Source organism: Candoia aspera, chromosome 10 (assembly GCF_035149785.1).
Source record: "Candoia aspera isolate rCanAsp1 chromosome 10, rCanAsp1.hap2, whole genome shotgun sequence".
In the NCBI taxonomy this organism is placed as follows: domain Eukaryota; kingdom Metazoa; phylum Chordata; class Lepidosauria; order Squamata; family Boidae; genus Candoia; species Candoia aspera.
The window spans coordinates 4180817-4205931 of record NC_086162.1 but is presented as its reverse complement, the minus strand read 5'-3'; the positions used below and the strand labels follow the sequence as shown (position 1 = coordinate 4205931).

Here is a 25115-nt window from a genome sequence, read left to right as displayed (position 1 = left end):
AAAAGAAAATGTTGCAAAAAAGCTCTGATCACGCAAGATAAAGGTTTCTGAAGATTTGGCTCTATTTTCAGTTTTTCTAATGTCACAATCTGAAATTGTTTTCCCAGTGTCCAATTCTCCAGAAAATTCCCCTCCTTTTGCATAACAGCCCACCACTTTGCTCCTTTGTGGTGTGTTTACTTGTTCCTTTCCTAGCAATGCCCCAACATTTTGAATTTGGAAGGGCTTTTTTAACTTGGTAATACAATTTTTATCCAATATGTCATATAGTGCAACTTGCAGTTTTTTAAAACCTGCAGCCTTCTTGTGTTGTGTTTGTGATGCCAATTTATTTCGATTTGGAGCCATTAAACAATAATCACGGTTTTCTCTTTTTTCATGGCTGATGTTTTTCAACAGTACAGAACGTGGCTTTATTATTATATTTTTCTTTATAGATTTCTTTCTGCCTGTGCAAGATGTTGATAATATTTCCGAGGTCAAACCAATCTTCTTTCTACTATTTTCTTTCTTTGTTCCTGCTTGTTTGGAACGGTATGTTGTAGATTCCATTTGTAATTTCTTCTACTGCTATCTTTCATAGTAAAAAAAATGTTCTTCAGTGTATCTTTTCCTTGCAAGGCAATTGTTATTTCATGTTCTTTCTCTGACTGCAGTCCACACAATCCTTGAGAGACTACGGATGCTGTACTATGAAAGGAAAAAAAAAATCAGATATTGATACTGATGTAATATATAGCACATTCTTTCTCCTTCATTCCTTTAATATATGTTCCCACTCCTCAACTCCACCAGCTCCAAGGACAGAATCAGAACCATGTCTTTAAATGTGGGCATATCCAAAGCACAGAATCTCACACTTTGAGATTCTTTTGGTCTTCTTGCTTAAGATGAAAAAAATAATTTGTCTCAACTTGCTCCCTCCCACCTGCACTAAAAGACTGTTACCATAACTCAGCTCAGCTCATTACTTTGCCTGCCTCCTAAAAGGGGCCAACAACAGTTTACAAGCACAGCATATATCACAAAAGAAAAACCAGGCTAACCCAAGCAAAAATATAAGCTATTTGGTGTTTAAGGGAAAGGAAACATCCTAAAAGCTAAGATAAGCAAATGAAAATTCATGACATTTTAAAACCGACACAAAACAAAAAGTTAGGTGCCCCTGAAGAATGTTCAGTGCATTTAGAAGTATTTCCCATCGTATTCTAGATTCCCAAGACTACCCATCCTCATGAGTTCCATCAATTCCCATCCTCCACAGCCAACGATCTATCAATGGAAGTTGTAACAGATGGGATTTGGAGGCCAGAACAAGATGCTGCAGACAAGGAAGAAAATGAAGTACAGTAATTTAAATCAACAAGCCAAACACCTATCTGAACTCCCCACAAATCCCCTGCCTGCTTGTAGGACAATGCTGTGATGAAGAGAATTCCATGGAAACAAATAATGGAAAAGTGTTAGATGCTGGGGATTTGGGCTATGCAGACTAATTTAAGGCTAATTTTGACTTGGAAAAACTGGGCAAGATCATCCATTTTGCTTCATCACATTCTAAAATTCCTCAACTGGGGAAATTACAGGGGTTCCCTGCCATTATCAGGCAGCCTGATGTGTTGTACTTCAATTCCCAGAAAGGCTGTGATGATCTGGGAATTCTTAGAGTGGGTCCAAAATGCCTGAAGGGCAGTAGAATGGGAAAGGCTGTTCTTGGCAGGGACAATCTGACACAATGGAGGAATAAAGGTTTGAACTCGGTGTTTACTGGAATAAATTTTGTCCATGAATGGGATCATTCTGATAAATGAAAATAGATTCACTTGTGACCTGCTAACTAGGACGATTCAGAAATCAGAAAGATCTGGAAATTCAAGAGACAGGACAAATGAAAAAAATATCTAATAGTAGTCAACTAGTTTATTGTGTGGAAATAACTGACTATAACCTAAATATTCCTTTCCAGATTTCTTTTGATTAAAAACAACTGAAGGATTTGATTGTGTAACATCGCTTTGCAGGGACATTTTCCCTACTAAAATCAGTATGCAAAATTCCAATCCCATGTATTTTAATACTATTTTGTCTACCATCTGATCCTTTAGAGCTGATTTCTCTGCTGTAAAGTCCTCAGGTTTCCTGTGGATCTCAACCTCCAGAGATTCTAGAACAGTGTTTTGCAACCTCCACAATTTTAGGATGGGTGGACTTCAACTCCCAGAATTCCCCAGCCAGCCATGGGAATTCTGGGAGTTGAAATCCACCCATCTTAAAGTTGGGAGGTTGAGAAACTCTGTTCTGGAATGTCATTCTGCTGTTCAAAATACTTTTTCCTTATCAGGGCTTTCCACGTTTGGCTGGATTATCCAAGTCTTGTGGAATCTCTAGGGAGTTCATTATCACACCCTCAATATTTAAAAAAAAAGTCCTAAACCTTATGTCAGTCTTCCCCATTGAGAAGATGTTCTCCTTTCCTAGAAAAATGTCATCAAACTTTGTTTTTATATATGACAACTGCAGTGAGACTATTACATGCTCAAGAGTGGAAAGGTTCAACATTTCCCACAATGGAGGAATGGCTGGTGAAGCTGATGGAGCTTTGCAGAGATGGCTAAATTAACTTCTTGATCAGAGAAAAGACAATATCTACATTTTTGGTTGACTGGAAACCCCTTATAGACTTTTTGCATGAAACGGAAAAAAATGTACTTATGACTTGTGGTTTTGATGATTAGGAAAAAAAATGGATAATAGAAAAAAGTGAGCTTTTTTGTTATCATATAGTAAGAGATAATTTGGTAATGATACTTATATTTGCTGCAGAGAAAATTGGAAGCTGCTTCTATTTTTTTTTATTCTTTCTCACTGCACTTTCGTATTTTTCTTTTTCTTCTCTTTCTTTGTTCTCTCTGTTTAGCGTTTATTTGTGTTAGTTTTTATGATTCTTTAAAACTTTTAATAAAATTTATTTTATTTTAAAAAGAGAAGGTGTCTTCCTTCACAGGTTGGACTACAGCTCTCACAATTCCCCACCAGCATAGAAGGGCCTGGTCATGATGAGCGTTTTACCTAGCACAGAGAGTGCCAGGATGAGAAAAGCTCATCTAATCCATCTTCTTGATTCACTGTGTTATTTTCTGTTTTCTCCTCCATTCAAAATCTTTCCTAATTTCAGCACATCCTTAAGATGGCCAACTCCCAAGAAAACGCAGCTGTCAAAAAGCGGAAAAGCGACAAAACATCTTTTCTTTATTTATACACACACACTGCAAAGATTGATAAACTGTGTTGGAGGTCAAGTTAATTGCATTTTGTTATGGTCCAGGCGCGATTCATGGTGTGTCTGTGCAGTGTGCAAATGTGGAAGTCTAACCCACCTGAGAGACCCTGGGATTTGCCTGATTTCCAGGAAATGCTCTACGGGCTTCTGCTGCCAATGTGTCTTGATCCACTCAGGAGAACCCATCTGCAGGAATAAAAAGGACAACCCAGCCCACGCATTGGGCAAGAGGACCCGCATGATTTTCACTGCAAGTTGTTTCCAGCACAGCTACAAAGGTTTAACCATCCGAAAGGAAGAACAGTTTACAAACAGATCGTGACCAGTTCTAAGCACAGGGTGAGGCATGGAGTTCACCAGGCATTTGGCTGACCACCTCAAATGTGTGGTTTTTTTGCACCGATTGTGGTAGACCAGTGTTTCTCAACCCCAGCCACTTTAAGATGTGTCAGAATTCTGAGAGTTGAAGTCCACACATCTTAAAGTGGCTGGGGTTGAGACACACTGGGTTAGACTGATGCCCCCTTTTTCGTCCAGAGTGCCCACCACCCCCATTGTCCCTACAACGACCACCCGGGCTGAGGCTGGCCCCACCGCACCCAGGGGCCCGGTGGATCTGGCCTCCTTGCTCCACTCCTTCGCAAAGAGGGGCTTTTCTGCCTGGGGGGCGCACACCGAAGACCCCCAGCCGGGCAAGGGGAACCCAGTCCGCGCGAACTGGAACTGGGGCGCAACCGGGGCGGGCGGCTTAAAGCCGCCTCCCCGGCAATCGTCCCCGTCCATCAGTGACAACCGACGCGACTGCCGACAAACACGCTCTGCGCCTCGCTGGGGGCGCCCCGCCCGCTTCCTCCGCCGCGCAGGTTCGCTCACCCACAGGTGGGCAGGGCGTGGCTCTCCCTCCCCTCGCCAAGGCAGGCCACCTGGTGGAGGGCGGGGCTTTGCCGCCAGGAAGGGGGCGGGCCCTGCTCGATAAGCCAATGGGGCGGAGGAGGCGCGGGGGCCGGAGGGCTTCTGGTCCGCCTTGCAGAGCACGTGCCCCGGGCGCCCTCCCGCTGGGATTGGGGGTCCTCTGGCGGGGTGGGGTTTCTATTAGAGTTGGGAGCCGGCGGTCCTTCTCCACTGGGTGACACCCCTTTCTGGGTGCGGGATGACTGGCGTTGTAGTCCAACACAGCTGGAGGGCATCGGGAAGGCTGGACGACGCGGCTTCGGGCGAGGGCGCAGACCAGGGTTCTCAACCTTGGCGGCTGCGAGCTGGGTGGACTTCAACTCCCAGAATTCCCCAGCCAGCCATGCATGTATCGTGCATCTTTGTCAAAGAGAGGCCCTGGTCTCTGTTCTCAGGAGACACTGGCCTCCAGCCCTGTAGATTCCTAAAGAGCAGGGGCCTCTGCAAGGGAGGTCAAACAGGTCAAGGTGGTGGCTGCAAGTGTGGAATCAAAGGAGGTAAAAAAGGAACAGGGCTTTGATTACAGGGTCGTGGCCACCATCTTGACGTTTTTGACCTCCCTTGCAGAGGTCCCTGCTAAGAGACTTACAGGCCTGATAACCGGAACAGTCAGGTTGGTAGCACCCTCAACATCCACACATTTATCGCAGCCGCTGTTCCCACCATTTAGGGCAGTGTTTCTCAAACTTGGCAACTTTGAGATGGGTGGATGTCAACTCCCAGAATTCCCCAGCCAGCCCTAAGCAGCATAGCTGGCTGGGGAATTCTGGGAGTTGACATCCACCCATCTTAAAGCGGCCAAGGTTGGGAAACACTGGTGCAGACGGTTGTTTGAGGGTGCAGCATTGCAAACCTAAGCAAGTGAAATGTGGACAGGATCCAGAAGGTATGGAATGACTCTGGAAGAGGGAAGGGATGGGCAAGGCTTGGCTCTTGCGTGAGGGACCATTCTATTGTTCTCTCCCTTTTCTCTCTCTCTCAGGGTTTCCCAGCCTTGGCTGCTTTAAGATGGGTGGACTTCAACTTCCAGAATTGGAGGTCCTGCTGCTGCTATTTTCAACTGGTTTTCAAGTGGCCAAAACGCTAGAGCCATGGTGAAGAATGAGCAATGCAAGGGCCCCTAACCCACCCCACCCCACGTGTGATGGCTAATTCCTTGAAAAACTGACTGAGAACGTCAGAAGAGCCCTGCTGGATCAGTCCAAGGGTCAATCCATCCAGTCCAGCAGTCTGCAAACAGTGGCTAGTGAGAAGCCTCTGAGAAGCTGGCAGTCATGGAGAAGAGGGTTAGCCCATTTCAAGCATTGATCTCCTGGAATCAGCATTTAAGGCAGTGTTTTTCAACCTTGGCAACTTGAAGATGGGCCGACTTCAACATGCTGGTTGGGGAATTTTGGGAGTTGAAATCCACACATCTTCAAGGTGAAGAAACCCTTGCCAAGGTGAAGAAACCCTGCTCTATATTGTATTTGTTTTATTTGGGTTTATGTATTGGTTGAATTTTGCACAACTGGGGACGGGGTAGCCTAACTGGTAAGAAAATAAGTAAAACAATATCTAAACTAAAAAAGGTTGTGGCTGTAGAAGTCCAGACAGCCAGGAGCAGAAGCCTCTCCCCCTTTGCAGGCCAGATCTGGGAGTCCACCTTTCTCTGGAAGCTGACCTTCTGGAGAATCTTTGGGCAGGGTCTGAATGATCCCAAGGGAGGTAAGAGGAAGATGACTTGCTCCTTGAACAGATGGCTGAGAGAGACATGATGAGACAGAGAGACAGGCTGGAAGGGAGGCTCAAAGCACAGGGTGATAAGGGAAACAGGCTGGTGCTTAAGCCACCTGGATACCGGTCAAAGCCTTTCCCTCCGCCTTGGACGGCAGCCTTACTTCTCTGGGTCAAGAGCTGGCCTGAATTAATTGCTCAACAGCCTTTGGCATCCCAGCCTGGTGAGCACAATGAATCATCTGAGAATACAGTAGTTCATGCCGCATCTCAGTCAGGCAAACAGGTCTGAGAATCCTGACATGAATACAGGGGCAGGAAGTTAAACACTGATCTAACAGTAACTTAGACTCAATGGTTGGCTGTTTACAACTCGTCAGCAACCTTGAACCTCTTGTGGCCATCAGTTACACAGGAAGTCAGCATAATAAAGGAGGGTGCAGCCTCTTGACACTAACTCGGGGTTTGGTTCTAGAATAGTGACCTCTCAGCCCAGCCAGGTTCCTTTAACCCAGGTTGTGTTAGTTACAATTGTTCAACAAAGCATTTTAAAAAAAAACTGACTTAAGAATATTTGCCTTGGCCAAGTTCACAAGGAATGGTGAGAACATTTATTTTAAATATACAAATAGACAGCTTCTGAAGAGGATTAAACACTTATTGATGTCTTTTTCTCTCTCGAAAAAACAGGGTGAAAGATGTTTAGCTTCATGTACCCCTTTGTTGTTTATTCGTTTAGTCGCTTCCGACTCTTTGTGACTTCATGGACCAGCCCACGCCAAAGCTTCCTGTCGGTCGTCAACACCCCCAGCTCCCCCAGGGACGAGTCCGTCCCCTCTAGAATGTCATCCATCCATCTTGCCCTTGGTCGGCCCCTCTTCCTTTTGCCTTCCACTCTCCCTAGCATCACCATCTTCTCCAGGGTGTCCGGTCTTCTCATTATGTGGCCAAAGTATTTCATTTTTGCCTTTAATATCATTCCGTCAAGTGAGCAGTCTGGCTTTATTTCCTGGAGGATGGACTGGTTTGATCTTCTTGCAGTCCAAGGCACTCTCAGGATTTTCCTCCAACACCACAGTTCAAAAGCATTTATCTTCCTTCACTCAGCCTTCCTCATGGTCCAGTTCTCGCAGCCATATGTTACTACGGGGAACACCATTGCTTTAACTATGCGGACCTTTGTTGTCAGTGTGGTGACTCTGCTCTTAACTATTTTATCGAGATTTGTCATTGCTCTTCTCCCAAGGATTAAGCGTCTTCTGATTTCCTGACCGCAGTCAGCATCTGCAGTAATCTTCACACCTAGAAATAAAGTCTTTCACTGCTTCTACATTTTCTTCCTCTATTTGCCAGTTATCAATCAAGCTGGTTGCCATAATCTTGGTTTTTTTGAGGTTTAGCTGCAAGCCAGCTTTTGCACTTTCTTCTTTCACCTTCATCATAAGGCTCCTCAGTTCCTCTTCGCTTTCAGCCATCAAAGTGGTATCATCTGCATATCTGAGATGGTTAATGTTTCTTCCAGCAATTTTAACTCCAGCCTTGGATTCCAAAGCCCAGCTTGTCGCATGATGTGTTCTGCATACAAGTTGAATAGGTAGGGTGAGAGTATACAGCCCTGCCGTACTCCTTTCCCAATCTTAAACCAGTCCGTTGTTCCGTGGTCTGTTCTTACTGTTGCTACTTCGTCATTATACAGATTCTTCAGGAGGCAGACAAGATGACTTGGTATCCCCATACCGCTAAGAACTTGCCACAATTTGTTATGGTCCACACAGTCAAAAGCTTTAGAATAGTCAATAAAACAGAAATAGATGTTTTTCTGAAACTCCCTGGCTTTTTCCATTATCCAGCGGATATTGGCAATTTGGTCCCTAGTTCCTCTGCCTTTTCTAAACCCAGCTTGTACATCTGGCAATTCTCGCTCCATGAATTGCTGAAGTCTACCTTGCAGGATCTTGAGCATTACCTTACTGGCATGTGAAATGAGTGCCACTGTTCGATAGTTTGAACATTCTTTAGTGTTTCCCTTTTTTGGTATGGGGATATAAGTTGATTTTTTCCAGTCTGATGGCCATTCTTGTGTTTTCCAAATTTGCTGGCATATAGCATGCATTATCTTGACAGCATCATCTTGCAAGATTTTGAACAGTTCAGCTGGGATGCTGTCTCCTGCTGCCTTGTTGTTAGCAATGCTTCTTAAGGCCCACTCAACCTCACTCTTCAGGATGTCTGGCTCTAGCTCACTGACCACATCATCAAAGCTATCCCCGATATTGTTATCCTTCCTATACAGGTCTTCCGTATATTCTTGCCACCTTTTCTTGATCTCTTCTTCTTCTGTTAGGTCCTTGCCATCTTTGTTTTTGATCATACTCATTTTGGCCTGGAATTTACCTCTGATGTTTCTAATTTTCTCGAAGAGGTCTCTTGTCCTTCCTATTCCATTGTCTTCTTCCACTTCCATGCATTGCTTGCTTAAAAATAATTCCTTATCTCTTCTGGCTAACCTCTGGAATTTTGCATTTAATTGGGCATATCTCCCCCTATCACTGTTGCCTTTTGCTTTCCTTCTTTCTTGGGCTACTTCTAGTGTCTCAGCAGACAGCCATTGTGCCTTCTTGGTTTTCTCTTTCTTTGGGATGTATTTTGTTGCCGCCTCCTGAATAATGTTGCGAACTTCTGTCCAGAGTTCTTCCGGGACCCTATCTACTAAGTCCAGTCCCTTAAATCTATTCTTCACCTCCACTGCATATTCCTTAGGAATATTAGTGAGCTCATATCTAGCTGATATGTGGGTCTTCCCTAATCTCTTTAGTCTGATCCTAAATTGTGCAATAAGAAGTTCGTGATCTGAACTACAGTCAGCTCCAGGCCTTGTTTTTACCGACTGTATAGATGTCCGCCACCTTTGGCTGCAAAGGATGTAGTCAATCTGATTTCGGTGTTGTCCATCTGGTGAAGTCCATGTATAAAGCCGTCTCTTAGGTTGTTGGAAGAGAGTGTTTGTTATGCAGAGTGAGTTGTCTTGGCAAAATTCTATCAGCCTATGTCCTGCTTCATTTTGTTCTCCCAGGCCATACTTACCTGTAATTCGAGGTGTCATTTGACTGCCCACCTTAGCATTCCAGTCTCCCGTGATGAAAATAACAACTCTTTGAGGCGTGTTGTCCAATAGGTGCTGCAGATCCTCATAGAACTGCTCTACTTCAGCTTCTTCAGCATCTGTGGTTGGGGCGTATATTTGGATCACTGTGATGTTAGATGGCTTGCCCTGAATTCGAATTGAGATCATTCTATCGGTTTTTGGATTGTATCCAAGCACTGCTTTAGCCACTTTACTATTAATTATGAAGGCTACTCCATTTCTTCTGTGGTCCTCTTGTCCACAGTAGTAGATCTGGTGGTCATTTGATGTGAAGTGGCCCATTCCAGTCCATTTCAGTTCACTGACGCCCAAAATGTCTATCTTTAATCTTGACGTCTCACCAATAACCACATCCAATTTGCCCTGACTCATACATCTTACATTCCAGGTTCCAATGGTGTGTTGATCCTTAGAACATCAGATTCGCCGTTCACCACCAGCACCGTCGGCCGCTAGCCGTCCTTTCGGCTTTGAGCTAGCTGCGTCATCACGTCTGGGGCTAGTTGAACTCATCCTCTGTTCCTCCCCAGTAGCATTTTGACCATCTTCCAACCTGGGGGTCTCATCTTCCGATGGTATACCGACATATCTCTGGTTGTACTGATCCATTGAGTTTTCACGGCAAGAATACGGGGTGGGTTGCCATTACCTCCCCCAGGGATCGCATTTAGTCTGACTGCTCTGTCATGACCTTCCCGTCTTGGGTGGCCCTTCATGGTTTAGCTCATGGCATCATTGAGGTGTTCAAGCTCCAGCACCACAAGGTAACGATCCTTTGCTGAAGCATGTACCCTTACAGAATGAAAATACGAACCAATCGATAATTGAGCTACCAATTTACAGCTGAGCCTGTTGTTTTGCGTTGAAGGAACAAGAGCAGTAACCTTCGCACCTGGGCTCCCCATTCACTCTGCACACCAGAGATTGGAAGTATCTACTTCCATCTACAAGTTTGGTTCCCCAAGACAGCTACAGGACCTTGACATTGGCTAATTAGAATTTATTAGCAAAACAAACTAATTAGATCCTGACCTGTAGCCTAAACCCGTTCTGAGGTCGGCCCTTGTGAAGGAGTGTAAGTTGCAAGAAAGCAGAGGTTTCCAAATGTGTTTGGCCTGGGGCAGCTGAGCCCAAGACTCATTGCAGCTCAAACAGCTGGATACAACAGTTGTGTTTAGATGACACATTGAAAAATAAAATAGGTGACCACATTTTAGCCTAGCTTGTCACACAAACTCAGCCCGTGAGGTCAGTGCCAGATTTAGACTTGGTGAGGCCCTGAGAAGCTATATAAAGCTTGAAGGTACCTTGTTAAAAAGTTACACCAGAAGGTCTCACAAAGGTGTATACCAAAACAGGACCTTGGGTCACCACAAAAAAACAAAACATGTTTATGCCTTTTAATTACATACAAAGCCATTTTCAAACTACACAAACTTTTGCTACATGGGATTTTAAAAACTACCGTACACCTAAAAGCCACATAAAATTCTAAAAGCCAAGAAAAAAAAAATCTGGAATTCTGTGAGGCCCTGCAGATTGTGAGGCTCTCAGCTGTGGCTTGTTTAGCTTATGCCTAAATCTGGCACTGCATGTGGTTAACTCATAGGTTGGTTCATGTCTTGCAAACACAGCAAATGTTTTTGCATCAAGTTAGTCTAAGGGTAACCGGTGAATGCCCAGATCTTGAAGTAAAAGTTCAGCAATTTAAGATGGGACTTGTCTGGGTAACACGTCAGGCTGATAAATTCCTCTGTGTGGCACACCATTTATGTGACTGTTATTATGTAATGGTTAAAACTCAACACATCCTGAAAAAAGGTTCTGAGAGGCATCCTGTGTGTGTATTACCCCTCAGGCAGAGACGAAGGCAGCATCCAGATACGCACAAACTGCCTGCCTCCCCTCAGCCCTCTGAAGACCAGGGGATAGCAATCCAAAAATCTATCCCGTTGGTTCCTAACAGAAAGGCAACCCTTGGCTTTGCACAGAGTTGGAAGCCTGGGAATTAAGATGGTGGATTGATTTGCGGTTACATAAAAGCCAGCCTGCGAGACCAAAGATCTGGAGTGGATTCATGTTCATTAAAATGCATGTCTGGCATTCAGCTATTGTTCAAAATACCTTCTCCATCGGGTCCATCACAGGGAAAAACCTTAAGTCTTACATATTTTCCAGGAGGAGGCAGCAAACCCTTAATTCTTTCAGTCTCTGGACTTCTGCCCAACCCAAGAGCTGGTCCTTGTAACAAATTCACTAAGAAGCAGGGAGGAGACTTTACAGTAAGAACTTTATTGCACTATGTTTCGAGTGCTAACCAGAAATTGTGCCTATTAAGCTCGGCTCACGTTGAAGCTCCAGCACTTCTATTCTATGACAAAATGTGTAGCCCTGTATACCGAACCGCCCCCCTTAATCAGTTCTGTTAGGTTTGCAATACAAGCTAATGTACTATAATACAACAGAGTGAAACTGAAAGGGGAGGGGAAGACAAAACTGTACACGGGGAAGAGAAAAGCATTTATTCTACAGGTTTAGGGCAGTATTTTAGGACTTTATCTGGCTTCGACACATTATGCTGTAGCTATTTTTCTGTCAAAATAACATTTTTGAGGAAATGAGGTTAATTACAAGCATGTGCACTTTTATGCACACACAGGACAGCAAGGGCAGGAAATGAAGAAACAGGGAAGGCAGGTCTAATTTTTTTCTTCCTAGCATTATGCTTCCAGATAAACATTGCCTTCCTTAAATGCAAGACATGCCACTCTGATCACTTGTATGTTTAACAATGCGAAAGGGAAAATAAATATCAAAGAATCTGACATTTGGGACTTAGAGATTTACAAACTGACATTGGTCAAGACTGCAATCTTACAAACGTTCATGGGTGTCAGTCCCACTGAATTTAAAGAAGTTTACTTCTGAATCAACACGCACAGGATTGCGCTTGTCACCCACGTTTAGATTGAGTGGCATATCATCACAAACAGCTTTCACACAAGTTTGTCGGGACGCTTTAATGGTTTCTAGACTCAAAAGGTTTAACAGGACTATGTCAAGTGATTCAAGCACAACACGCCATGAGATACCCTGTTTGGAGAGCTGGAAGGCCTCGGCTGCGTTCACCGACAAAGCAGCTGCAGGGACTAGCTCGAGCAGTGTTTCTCAACCTTGGCCGCTTGAGGATGTGTGGACTCCAACTCCCAGAATTCCCCAGCCAGCCCTAAGAAGCATGGCTGGCTGGGGAATTCTGGGAGTTGGAGTCCACACATCTTCAAGCGGCCAAGGTTGAGAAACAATGCACTGGAGTCTGATGCTGCACAAAGACTAAAGAACATAAATTAAAAATCTTCAGCAAACACATTTTTAAAAGCGAAACTGAGTTGGAAGACGAACAACTCAGCTTAATTGAAGCAATTTGGCAGAGAAGCCACTTAAAATGAACGAACTCCTAAGCAAAACCTCCTGCCTTTCCTAATCAAAACAGCACGATTCCCTATACTTTACACGAAGACAACATATGAGGCATTGACAGTGTGTAATCAGCAAGTCTCCCTTAAGAACCTGGTGAAAAGTTAAAAACAAGGCAATCAGTGGTTAAGGTGAGCTCTGCAAGAGGCCAATCCGGAAAAACACCCACAGGCACAGGGAGCTCACGATGCCAACGGATGGGAAAGCTGCATGAGAACGAGACGTCATTCAGCTGTGTTCCTTGCAGAGTGGCGAGAACTCTCCCAGTAGAAACGTGCCACCTTTTCATCCAACTTGGATGATAGTCAGTGCTTTAACTCTTTTCATCAAAAACATTCCCAGTCTCTTTCTTTGCTGGAAGATTTTTTTTTTCTGCTTAAATTGCAGGCAGTTAACTTCTAAATAAAAACATTTAGATACATGTAACTGTAGACAAATGTTGAGCAATATATCTCAGCACTGAAGACAACATCAGAAATACCTACCATCATGTCATTTGGACATCTGCATAATAAGAACATGAAACGTCACTGTTAAATGCATCGCGGCCTCCAGCGTTATGAAATGAGCCCACGCTCCAGCCTTCTTCCAGATGTCTGTCTGCATGTAAACTGAATGATGCTTGTAGATGCCACCTAGGTTAAGGGCTTTAACCCAGAATATTCGGTTTACTAATGCTGCCTCTCCCTTACTGTACAAACAACCTGTTACCAGCAAACTTAGATACATACAGATATCACACTATTTCTAAGAGCACCCCACAGGGTTTAAGGCTGCTGCTCACTCACATGTACCAAATGAAACTCCGATTCTATCTTCCAGGTTTCAACAAAATGAAAGAGAAATCACTTCTAAAACTTAAAAGAAAAAAATCAGGCTAGGACCTAATTAGGGCTCCCCGTTCTACTCCACAATTACAATTTCTGCACAGCCTGATACTCCAGTGTTCCTCAAAACATACAATCGATTTATTAAGGGTTTTTTTCCTCCAAAAAAGTTAAAAATACAGAAAGTAAGGAACCTCCCATCATTTGGCAGATGATCAGACTGTAACATGAGACAATCCTTCACTGAAATGTTTTGTTTTAATTTTATTTTTTATCACAATCATTATCATTAGGACAAAGGCAGAGGAGCACTGACTCCACGACAGTCAGGATGTCACTCAATTCCAGAATTACGTTTCCAGGTTCCACGAGTCCAGAAGGACAGCCATGATAGCGTCAAGACATCACAAAGGGGCTTGGCTTACTGCACGATACAGTGCCCGTTGGCATCTCTAAAGCGTAATCTCATCTTCGGTCGGTATTTCTCAAGATAGAGCAGCTGTTTAGAATTGAATGCTCCTCTCCTCTTCCTGAAATACAAGAGCATTCCCGGCATTAGTATGTAAATGCTGAGCACGCTTCTGAAACAGAACAGCCCCAAGTGTGGACAGCTGAAACCTACTTTCTATCCAGCCCTTTACACCAAGGTTCCTCAACCTTGGCAACTCTAAGCTGTGTGGACTTCAACTCCCAGAATTCCCCAGCCAGCAAAGCCAAGCCAAGCCAAGCAAAGCTGGCTGGGTAATTCTGGGAGTTGAAGTCCGCACAGCTTAGAGTTGCCAAGGTTGAGGAACCCTGCTTTACACCAACGACTGCAAGACACAAGACAAAGCAAGTTAGAGGCGTGTGGGCACACAAGGGCAACTGGATCCAGGGATTATATTAAGCCTGCAATTTACTTATTTCTTGCGTTATCTAGACAGTAGGGGAACCACAGCAACATTGTTCCTTCTGCACTGTGAGGTAGCACAAAACATCCTTAGTGACATAGGAATGATCCCTCTGTAATACTTACTCATGCTAACCTTGGGAAAACTGAAGTCAACATTAGCAAAGGAAGATGCAGCCCCCTTTTCATGAGCCCCCTTTCTTTTGAGAGTCCCCAAGTTTTGTGTGGTGGAGCTTGGAAAGCAGGATACATCTCTACTGTGTAATCAGTAAGTCTTCCCCTCACTCATCCAGCAAGTTCAAGAATATAAATTCCACTCTCTCCCTTAACAAAATTGGAACTGGAAAGGAGAAGAGGGTGTGTGGCTAGACAGGTTTTGTCCATCTGCCAACATCAGCTGCTATTTGGCATTCGTTTATTTAACAAATTTATATGGTCGCCCATCTCATATACATGACTCTGGTCAGCTAACAGTTAAAAGAGGATAAAAACAGAGTAAAAAAGAAAAACAACCAAAATTAGAAACAACATAAATAATATAAAATAGCAGCCAAGAACACTCATGACATCACATCTTCAATATAACCATGGCCAAGAAAGGGGCTCACCCATCTATCAGGGCCCCAGGATGGATGGCAAGGTTTTTATGCCTTGCAATCAGGTGTGCATGCTCCCCCTCTCTTCTACCACCACGGGGAAGAAGGATCAAGCAAAAAACAGCTTTTCTTTAACAAATGACTATTATGTCTGAACCAGAAAATCTGGTGTAAAAGACACTTCAGCTTATTAACTAAACCAGCAAAACTGCCTAAGTTTTTAAATTACCTTAAGCTACTGACTGGAATTTGTTTTAAACCATGATTCCAGGTTCACGTGTTATAAGCCAGGAATCTGCCAAAGTGAAACTGACTCCCGCCTGTTGGTGCGGATGGAGAAAACCACAAGGACTTCCTGCTTTTGCACATAATGCTAACGATGGCAGAGCATTATATGCAAATGCAACATTAAGAGGCTCAGCTGCAGTTCCAGGATGCGGAGGTGACCAAGTACGTGGCCTGCGTAAGGCTGGCCAAGGAAATCTCAAGATGCACTTCTTAATACACACATTTAAGCATTTGTATATTCAGCAAAAGGATAGATGAGTAGTAAGAACTTTGGTTGTCTCAGCTATTATAAAAGTTCAATTTTCCTCATTAATGGATTACACCACTCTTTCTCAAAATCAGCACCTACCTTTCCCACTTCCACGAAAAGAAAGCCTTGAAAGTTTGGAAGGCTGACAAGCCAGAGCAAAAATAGATACAGCTAGATATGCTTCCAACAAGAGTCAAGAACTGTTTTTATTCATTACATTTTTATCAGAGTCCTCAGGACACCAAACATAGCCTAGCATTCCCGATTTACATCCACAGACACTTTATGAGAGAGTGTATTGCAAAGGTATCAGAACTGGCCAAATATAATCCATCATGAATTTAATGGCTCAGAAAAGACTGGGAATCTTCATTTTCCCCATCCTCCATTATATTCCTAGGCAACTAAAATATTGACAGGTAAGTTTTAATTCAGTTCAAGTCTCCACACTCAATAAATGTTTGCGCTTTTTGCCTATTTCCCATCTGCTCTATTTCCAATGCAATGGAAAAATATAAATGTACTACGCAATATACTATTTCACCCGGTTTGGGGCCTAAGCCTGCCTCACCTAAACAAACAAACAACTCAGAGGTTACACTGTAGAGCTGTGACTCTTTCCAAAGAAGGCTAATCTGGATGGATTCGTATGTATCTCAAGGCTAATCTTGATGGATTCGTATGCTATTTTAGTGCTAGTTCTCACACAGTCAGTAAAAAGCAAGATGGGAGCAAATCTGACCGTTGTTAAAACAAAGGACGGACGGAACAAGCCGACCAGCACAAAAGAAGGGACCAAGCAGTCTGCTAGCTATGACAGGGCAGAAAAGGAAACATTAGAAGATTCTGAGCTAGTTCTTGAGTAACTGAAGTTGCTGGAATTCTTCAGTAGTGGCTTCCTAATCCCTTCAATAATTACTTATTCTCAGTTCTTGGATGCAAGCTTATCTAAATGGTTCCAGTCCTGCTTCTAGCTGAAGCTTGTTAATCCCATTACATTGCCAGCCATTTCTGAAATCTCCAGTTTTAGAAACATTCTACTCATAATTTTCTGTATTTCCGTATGTTCAATACACTGCTTGTTTTAATTAAGTACCATGTATTTTGTTTTGTTTTGTTTTTGGTTCAGGGGGGCCTCTTTATATAATCGGTCTACAAGGGATGGAAATTGGAACTCCCACAGTTAAATCAAAACCATGTTTTTGTATCCCTTCTGTTAACTGGTTACCGTCATACAAACCAATTTCCAATAGCTAAATAAAAAAGGAAACCTCACTTTGAGCCAATCTCTTCTCTTTGAAGCAGAAGGGAAGAGGGGAAGAGTCTATACAAGGCAAGCCTAAATCAGAACTGTTAGGATAAAATGGGCATGTTGTGGGGGGACCTCATCTGCCAAACTCCTTAGAGGAACGATGGAATGAAAAATAAGAATTATTTTATAGGCAAGCTTAACTGCTCTAAGATGAATCCACAGATTATCCAGCATGTGGAATATTAAGAGAAAAGCATGCTACCTCTGCTAGCAACAGCCTCTTTCCTCAGTTAAATGTAGCAGGAATTATCTCCTTAAAGGGCACCTGCCTGCTCAGACAACCTGGGTTTCCCTGGAAATGGGGTCTCCTATCACCTGGACCAGGAATCTTAAGCAGGGAAACTCTCCCAGCCAGACTGGCTATATTAGCCAAGCATTCCAAAGGAGTTGGTCAAGGCCCCGAGGAAGCAAGAGAACAAGTCAGTGTTTAGGTTCTCTTTTGCCAAAGCCTGTCTGTTCTTTAGGGGGCATCATCCTCTACCAGGTGAAGTCCCAAGCCCAATCACATTTTTCCAATCACCGGCTGGGAGGAGGGTCTGAACCAAGGTTTTCCACAGCTGATTCTGTCACAAGATCAGAAGCAGTAGCTTTTAACCAACCCCTGTGACAAACAGAGACTTCCCCAAGACAAAAACTGCAACAGAAAGCAAGCAGGAGGAGACAGAACACCCCTGAAGATCAGATCAAATTAAATCAATATTACGATCATAGACCACCATACCCCAGAAGATCAACCCCACTCACTTACTGTCTTATGAACTGCACAGCGTCCTCATACTTCATTCCACATTCAATGAGTGCGAGGGCAACCAGAACTGGGGCTCTGGAAGGGCAAGAAATACCAAGACAGATTTAAATTTGGTCCAGTAAACCCTCAGAAATAAATCCAATTAGTGTAGCCATTGGCCCAAGACAGCTTCTGTCTTGCAGCTACAGAACACTGCCTGTCTAATGGTGTCTGCCCTGGATTCAAGTCCCAATCAACAGCTCTGTGAGTGCCAAACAGAACTGATACACCGTAATTTGTACATTTTGCTGAAATAGTGCTTTACAAATAAATGAGATATGAGGAAGAATATAATGATACCTTTGCTTTGCAATTAATTAAGAACAATTTTTAATGAACTGATTTAACAGCTTAACCCTGCAACCCCCACGGCAATCATCACAAAGGAATTCATGCTAACAGTTGCTGGCACCCTGGGCTTAGCTGATCCGTGCTTTGTACTACTAATCAGTCAAGATACCGATATCTTAAGACTGTGGTATCATATGCTATCAGCATAAAAAGGCTCCTAGGAAGAGGCAAAGCACTCTAACTCCAAATCCGGCAACCCTCCAAGGCTCAACACACTAACACAGACTAAAACTCCCAATTCACATACATTAACAGTGTGTAAAACGTTTCACATTTGAAACATCCCAAGCTCAAAATAGATGTTTCAGGTTTGAAACAGGTTGGCCTGACTTTACTGAAAATGTTCCCACCATTTTAGTGTGTTTCAAGCTCTGCAGTAACCTCAGACCAGCCTGGTTCCAAGCAGTTTCATGTCTGAAATATTGTCACAGCTCTAAAGCCCATGCACACACAGGGGCACCTACTGGAAGCGGACAGATTACCTAAAAGGGTACCTAAACTAAAGTAAATTATTTTCAAGGTGTGCTCTGATAATGGTCTGTGTCCCTCTGAGGAGTATCAGGGGCCTGTACTTCAGCACTGGCAGACTGATTCTCATGCTTTAGAATGCAATAAAGGATGGATGTTCTGACAGAGAATTAGCTGCGGATTGAAAGACTTTATGTGGCTGACCATTAGCTTTATGAAGAAGAAAACATGATGTAGGCATGCTTCACTGCAAACTAGGTCCCACAGCACTTCAAAGGGAAACCTCTTTGCCAGGGGAATATTGCTGTACAAGTAGCATAGTTTGCCATTAGTTTTATGAGCAATTGCTCAGAGGGAGGGCAGAAATGTATGGAGCGGACCGGTCACCTTCCTGCAGATAGGCAAACACCTGCTGCCAGACAGCTTCCTTCGCTCAAGAGAGACTGGGTCACAGTCATCCAATTGTTTCCAATGCAAGGATTGAGCAAATTTTGACAGCTTAACTGACAAAAGTGGGCAGGAACATTTCTTATCAAAACCACAATAAGCCCCAAATGGCTGAACCAAGTTACAAAGCAAAAAAAACCCTCTCTCAGAAAACCACAAATAAATCTCAACTCTGCTCCTAAGCCCAAAACACAGCCTCACTCCATTTGCCTCATTGCTCTTTCTTGCCCACCTCCCCCTGCAAAAAAAACAGCATTACAGTTAGTTCTCCTGCTCTAACGTAATACAGTGTTTACCTTCCCAATCCTGCCACACAGTGCACAGCGACACAGCAGCCTGGCTCCTCACGGAATTTGGTTTTCAACAGGTTGAGCCAGTCCTCCACAATTTCACCAGGGGGTGGGGCTCCATCATCAAACGGCCAGTCCTTGGGAAGAGAAGAGGAGGAATGTGAGCTCCGTCAAGGCTAATGAGAAGGGAGATGCCACTCAATTCCTTCCAAGCAGGCAGAACAGAGTCAATGCCCCCCCTTGTTCAATGCTTCCACCAAATTCCATTTGCAAATTGATGGGTACAACTTAAAACACGAGGTGTCATGTTCGCTTGTTTCAATGTAGTTTATACATCGTAACGTTTCACATGCCATGGTGCTGACGCGCGTTTCTGTTTGGGAGGGAGCTGCTGTGAGACCTTGTGCCAAGCTCTGTATGTGAAATCAGGAGAATGGGATGTGTTTGGGTTCTGTGCTCTGTTCAAGGCCTTTTCCCGCAGACCATCAGAAGCCATTAGGAGCACCTGGGATTGTGAACGTGGGAAGATTCTACGAGGGGAGGGATCTCACTTGCACTGAGGGTTTTTAGTTTGAATTTGGCGCACTTTTATCATTCTCAGCTTTCTCTGTGATCCTGCATACTATTCTTTAATAAATCAGATATCTCTGAATTCCTGCTCATGAGTCTGATAGTGTTTTAGAATAGGCAACCATTACATGAGGCACACACTGTGAAGGGGAAACCATCAGGCTCCTATTTCAGAACTGTGTAACATGAGGCCCCAGGAAATTTGGGTGCAATCCCAGTGACCGTGAATATTGCTACTGAATTATTTTTATATACCAGAAACAAAAAAGTATTAACTATATGAATGGAGTTTAATTATATGAATGAATGGTGTGTGTGTGTGTGTGTGTGTGTGTGTAGTGAGTTTATATATTGGCTAAATTTAATTTTTATTGAATGTAAATGAAATTTTTAGTTTCTGCCTTGACTTGGAGTGAGGCCCAGAAAAAAACCTTAGATATAGTTTTGTGTTCTAAGACATATATTAGTGTCATTTTAATAATGTAGAAAAAAAAAAGTGCTGGGGAGAAGTGTCTGCTTGGTCAGTGCATCATTCTGGACAAAAATTAAGGCTGTTATTCTTAAATCCTTCCTATTCAGTACAAAAACACTTTGAAGTAGAGGTCTTAGGAGAGGTTTCTGACAATCTACGTAACCGTCAAATATTATGGCTATGTAAATTGAGGCTAGGAGCAAAACAAGTAATTTGCAAAACTGGAACACTCAAGCACCTGATTTTTTTCCCCCTGGAAACAGGCAGTAGCAGGTCTGGAAGTGAAGGAATGAATAAATAGACATTTTCTCAGGAGATTTGGCATGAAACTTGACATCTCAAAAGTCCACTAGAATAACAATTCAAAATCTGAATCATACCCCAAATTTATAGTTTGGTAAAGCTTGTATTTACTTTTACATTTATATATATGCACATGTACACGCCCATACACACAGTTCTAAATATAGTGTGAAATTTATAGGTCACTGAAAAGTTAAAATTAAAGTGGAACCATCTTCTCCTCATGTCCAAGGTATCTCTGGGCAGGAGCCTCTCTGACAACTTCAGTTCTTAGACCAGGAGCAGCACAAAAAAGCTTGATCAGCACCTGTCTGAACCTGAGGAGATCTCAAATCTGTATTTTATGGCCTATACTTCATTCTGGTTCTGACCTTTACTATAATTATAAGTTCCCTGTATTGATATGGCACTGGAGCAGGTGATGTGCTTTAAAGAGTGCAAGAAGACAGAGACCTGTCCTGGCCTTACAACATAAGATATGACACATGAGAGGAAATGGATGCAAAAGTAAATTGGGATGTGCTCCGGCTGAGTTACACCAAGAGTGGGATTCCAGGAAACCACAAGTTTTGAGGAGAGAGCTGGAGGGAGCAAGATGGCCCCAGGTACTCCAACATACAAGGAAGCAACGGAGAAAGGATGAAGTCCCAGGAAAGATGAGCTTCTACTGGTGGAGTCGAAGGAGTGAAGGTTGAAGACAGGGAAGTATCAGGATATGAAAAAGGAAGGATAGTGAAGGTCTTTGAAGAGAAGGACAAGGGCATAACCTGGAGTGAACAGCAAGCCAATTTAGACATTTAAAGGAAAGACAACTGAAATTAAATGGCTTTTGGTAATGGAATATTAGACAGAAAAGGAAACGAATATACAGCACCAGAAGGCTAAAGGGAAGGCTAGGCTAGAGATAAAAGGGGCATTCGGCAGAGTTTCTATCACTGGAGAAGAGAGGAAGGACTATTTTTGTTCCAGTTCTGCAAATGGAGAAACAGTACAAGGAGGGTGGGGACTAATCCTCCCAGACAGCAGAAGTCTCTGAAGCCAATTTAGTCAATGGAGAAGACGGAATGTTGAAGCCTCCAGCCTCATTTAGTGGGAACGGCATCTTTGAATTAATTACTGCATGACCAACAAGAAGAAAAATGGAATAGAGACAGTATCTTTAAAATAGCCTTGTATTTAATTAATTCAATTAATTCAAATTAATTCCATTCCTAACAAGGAATTGAATACTCTAAGTCAGAAGCCTGGTCAGCCAAAAGAAAAAGAAATAAGTATAATCTGTATAGCCATTTTAACCAAATTACATTCCTTATTTAGCAGATAGCATCATTAAGCAACTGAGGTTGAAACAGCAATCAATCCAAAACATAACCCAAGAGTGTTCTCATCCAAATCAAGGGATAACCATGCTGTCAGAGGAGCCCTGGGTCTATTTGTAACCTCAATCAAGACAGGAGCCCAGTATGGTGTAGTAGTCAGTTTAACAGTTTAAAAGCAGGGAGATCAGAATCCCACTCAGCCATTAGGCATCCTTAGCCAGTCACTTTCTCTCAGCCTCACTCGAGATGTAGCACAGGTATAGCCCATGTGATGTCTTGAGCCGCTTAAGTAAAGGCAAGGATACGTGCAAGGAGTGATGCACTTAAAATGCAATGCCACAAAAACTGGCCAGGAACAAGTTTCTGTTTCAGGTACTGCCTCCATCCCTCACACTGTTAAACAAAAATTTGTTATTTACCGATCCACACATGAAACACGAACTACAGGTTACTCATGCAGATGCAACACACTATTCTAAGAGAATAAGGAGAAGACAGGGAAGGGGAGGTTGCGTCAGAGTTGCCAAAATCCATAAATTAATGCCTGCGTTCAGGCTAAAACTAAGATATGGCACAGAAGAAAAGGGGATTGATATGGAAAGAGAGAAAGCAAATGTGGGCACTAGTCCTCAAGCCCAAGAGTTTTACCAAATCTCCAAACCAGATATTGTGCTACTGACAGTACAAAAACAGGCCCCTAAAAAATGGCCACAAATCCCACCTTGCTAAAAACACATGCAGTGAAATCAGAAACCGTTGGCTCTCGAATGTAAGGCCGTGGCATTTGGAGGCCTTCCTGGAATCTACAGGCATCTGGACACTCCCGTAATTGAACAAATAGCTCACCGAGTCCAGATGACACCCATCAAACCCGGAGCAGATGTTCCTGTTGCTCTTCCTCACAAGGCAGTTGATTCCAATGATCCCTATCCACCTAGTAAAGACAGCAGCAAGCGGAGATGGCCAGAAAGCAGATCTGCTTTATTTTCAGGAAAGCAGTTTCAAGCATTTCTTGTCAGACAAGACCTTAGTCAGGCATTGCAAATTGTTTAGTATTTTTTGTCCCTTCCTTCCGAAAAAGGCATAATCTGTATTTAATCCACCCATGTTTAGGTCACTAGATCCCAAAAGTTAACTGAGTGACTAAAGCTGTAACAAAGGTGGTTGCCCTTTGTACACTGTGCTGCCAATGAAACAGCTGCTAATTTTTAAACTCCAAATGCTTCTAAGAGAGGCATTCAGTGTCACATTTCTTCATTTTTATCCATGGAGAGCAAGAGATGTGTCTGAGTAGGCCAAAGGCAACCAAACCGGACGAGCCAAGATGATAGATAAAGGTTTGACAGCATATAGGGCAGACAGACAGACCCAGGTGTCTTTTGTGAAGCACCATGGACAAAAGGCCGTGGAGAGGCCAAAGGAAAAAGCAGCCTTGATGCAGGCATCCCCTGCTGAAATACATCCTGTAGAGCTTGTTTCATGAGAACAACATGTTATCGGCAAGAAGCTACCACACACCACTGCTGTAAGTTAATTCAAACACCGCAATGAATCAACATCTGTTTGGAGCTGAAAGCCCAGGTTTTTTTCACAGCTAGACAAGGCCGTTGTTGCAGCGGCTTATTGTAACAGCTGCCAGCACCAGAGGGACTTCCAACCCGCAGAGAGAAATACAAGAACTGCGGTTCAGGGCAGAGCTGCTGAAATGAAGCTGCCACTGATAAGTTCAGTTCCACTTGTCATGAGGCAGGAACTGAGACTTCTTTTAAGTGGCAACTGAAGCTGAGTAAGTTGCAAGGCTCATGAAATGCACCCTTCAGATTAGCAAATTCTGAAGGAGCCCGAAAGGACAGGAGTGGCATTCATTGCTATTAGGAATACATTTATAGCTTGCTAAATTTGTTTCATGTTTATTTTTCTTCCTGAGTAGCCCATGAACTGGCTGCTATTATTCCCCATTTTACATGTTAGAGAACAGAGGATGAGCCAGGAAGAAGGTTTTTTAAACATATTTATTTGTTAGATTTATATTCTGTCTTTCCTTCAGGAACTCAAGGAGGCACACAGATGTAGTATTCCTTCTTCCCATTTCCCATTGCTCCAAAGATATCAAAGGAACTTCCAGGGGAGACAGAAACCTAGACCAGCACCTTTACCACTATACCAAACTAGCTGTTGAAGGCCACAATGAATTTATGAGTAAAAACCTGCAAATTGGTATCTAATCTTTCAGCCAAATAATTAGGCTCATATGCTGCTCAAAGCTTGCTCTCGGAGCCTGCTAAATATAATTTACGAGCATTTTCAACTAACTCACAGCCATCAGAGGCAAGATATGTTTTGCTCCAGACCCAGTGACTTCTCTGCCAACACTTTCTAATGAACCCATTCTTAGAAAAGAATTTTGTTATCTTTAACCATGCCTGCTTTTCAAGCACAAGCTATTTTTGGAAGCCAACATACGAACTTGTGATGTTTCATCAACTGCCATGAATTAATCTCAATAAAACCCCATGACCACCCCCTTGTTTTTTTCCTTTATTGAATGTCTTCGTTATGATGGCTTGTTTACCAATATTACATTTAATTCCAGTTCCCTCTTTTATAATCTGCCATGCAAGATCTGTGGATTGTTCTGTAGGCGCCTTGGGTTCATCCCACTTCCCAAACCTATCCTCAAGACTACAAGGGTAGTTTTTAACTGTAAATTGTAAATTGTTTTAAATTACCTTGCAATGAAGAAAGTGGGGAGTAGCAGCCAGGCCAAGGTCATCTGGTGATTTGGAAGGATTTAAGTTTGGGTCGCCCTGGCCTACATGCACTCGGTAAAATTCATTGGATTTTCTCCACCTTAATGTACATTAAGTTCTGTCAAAGCTACATTATACACAAACATATCTCCTTTACTATGTTTTGTAACAATTAACTTTAGATAGTGGCAGTGTAATTGGGTGAACCTGGTAACTATTCAGCTCCATTTCTGAAAGGGGGTAAAATATGTGAAGCCTCTTTTGGAACCAAAGGAATGACCCAACTCAGAGGTGGGGGCGGGGGAGAGAGAATGAGAATAAATATGAATGTGGAGGTGAAAGAAAACTATTCTTAAACCAAACTCTCTTAGAAGTCAGAATAGTACAAGAGACTGAGGAAAAATGGGAAATGTCAATCTTGCCTCTTTTCTTCTAATGGATTCGCTCAACATATTTCTGTAGGATCCAAACAAATTTAGGACATCTGGGGGTACCAGGGAACCAATCCTTATACTGTGGGTGGTTCTTTAGAGACTATCAGAAGGGAGTGGTTGAAAGCCTGTGAGTACAGGACTGTAGAAGAGAAAATGACCAAAATGTGGTGGACTGGTCCCTCTAGTTCTCTTAAGC

At 43.1% G+C, this 25115-nt stretch overlaps 1 protein-coding gene across 2 annotated transcripts in view; it reads right to left on the bottom strand.

Annotated features, from left to right (window-relative positions):
• Nucleotides 1-13642: 13642 nt before the first annotated feature.
• The window catches only part of PTP4A2 (protein tyrosine phosphatase 4A2), a 37899-nt gene continuing 26426 nt past the window's right edge, over nt 13643-25115 (bottom strand). For both annotated transcript variants that reach the window (XM_063311913.1, XM_063311914.1), the window contains 3 exons: nt 19078-19208; nt 17477-17551; nt 13643-13923 (listed from right to left, as the gene is read on the bottom strand). In XM_063311913.1, coding sequence (XP_063167983.1) covers nt 13815-13923; nt 17477-17551; nt 19078-19208 — 315 coding nt within the window. In that variant the 3' untranslated portion in view covers nt 13643-13814. The remainder of the gene's footprint in view (nt 13924-17476; nt 17552-19077; nt 19209-25115) is intronic.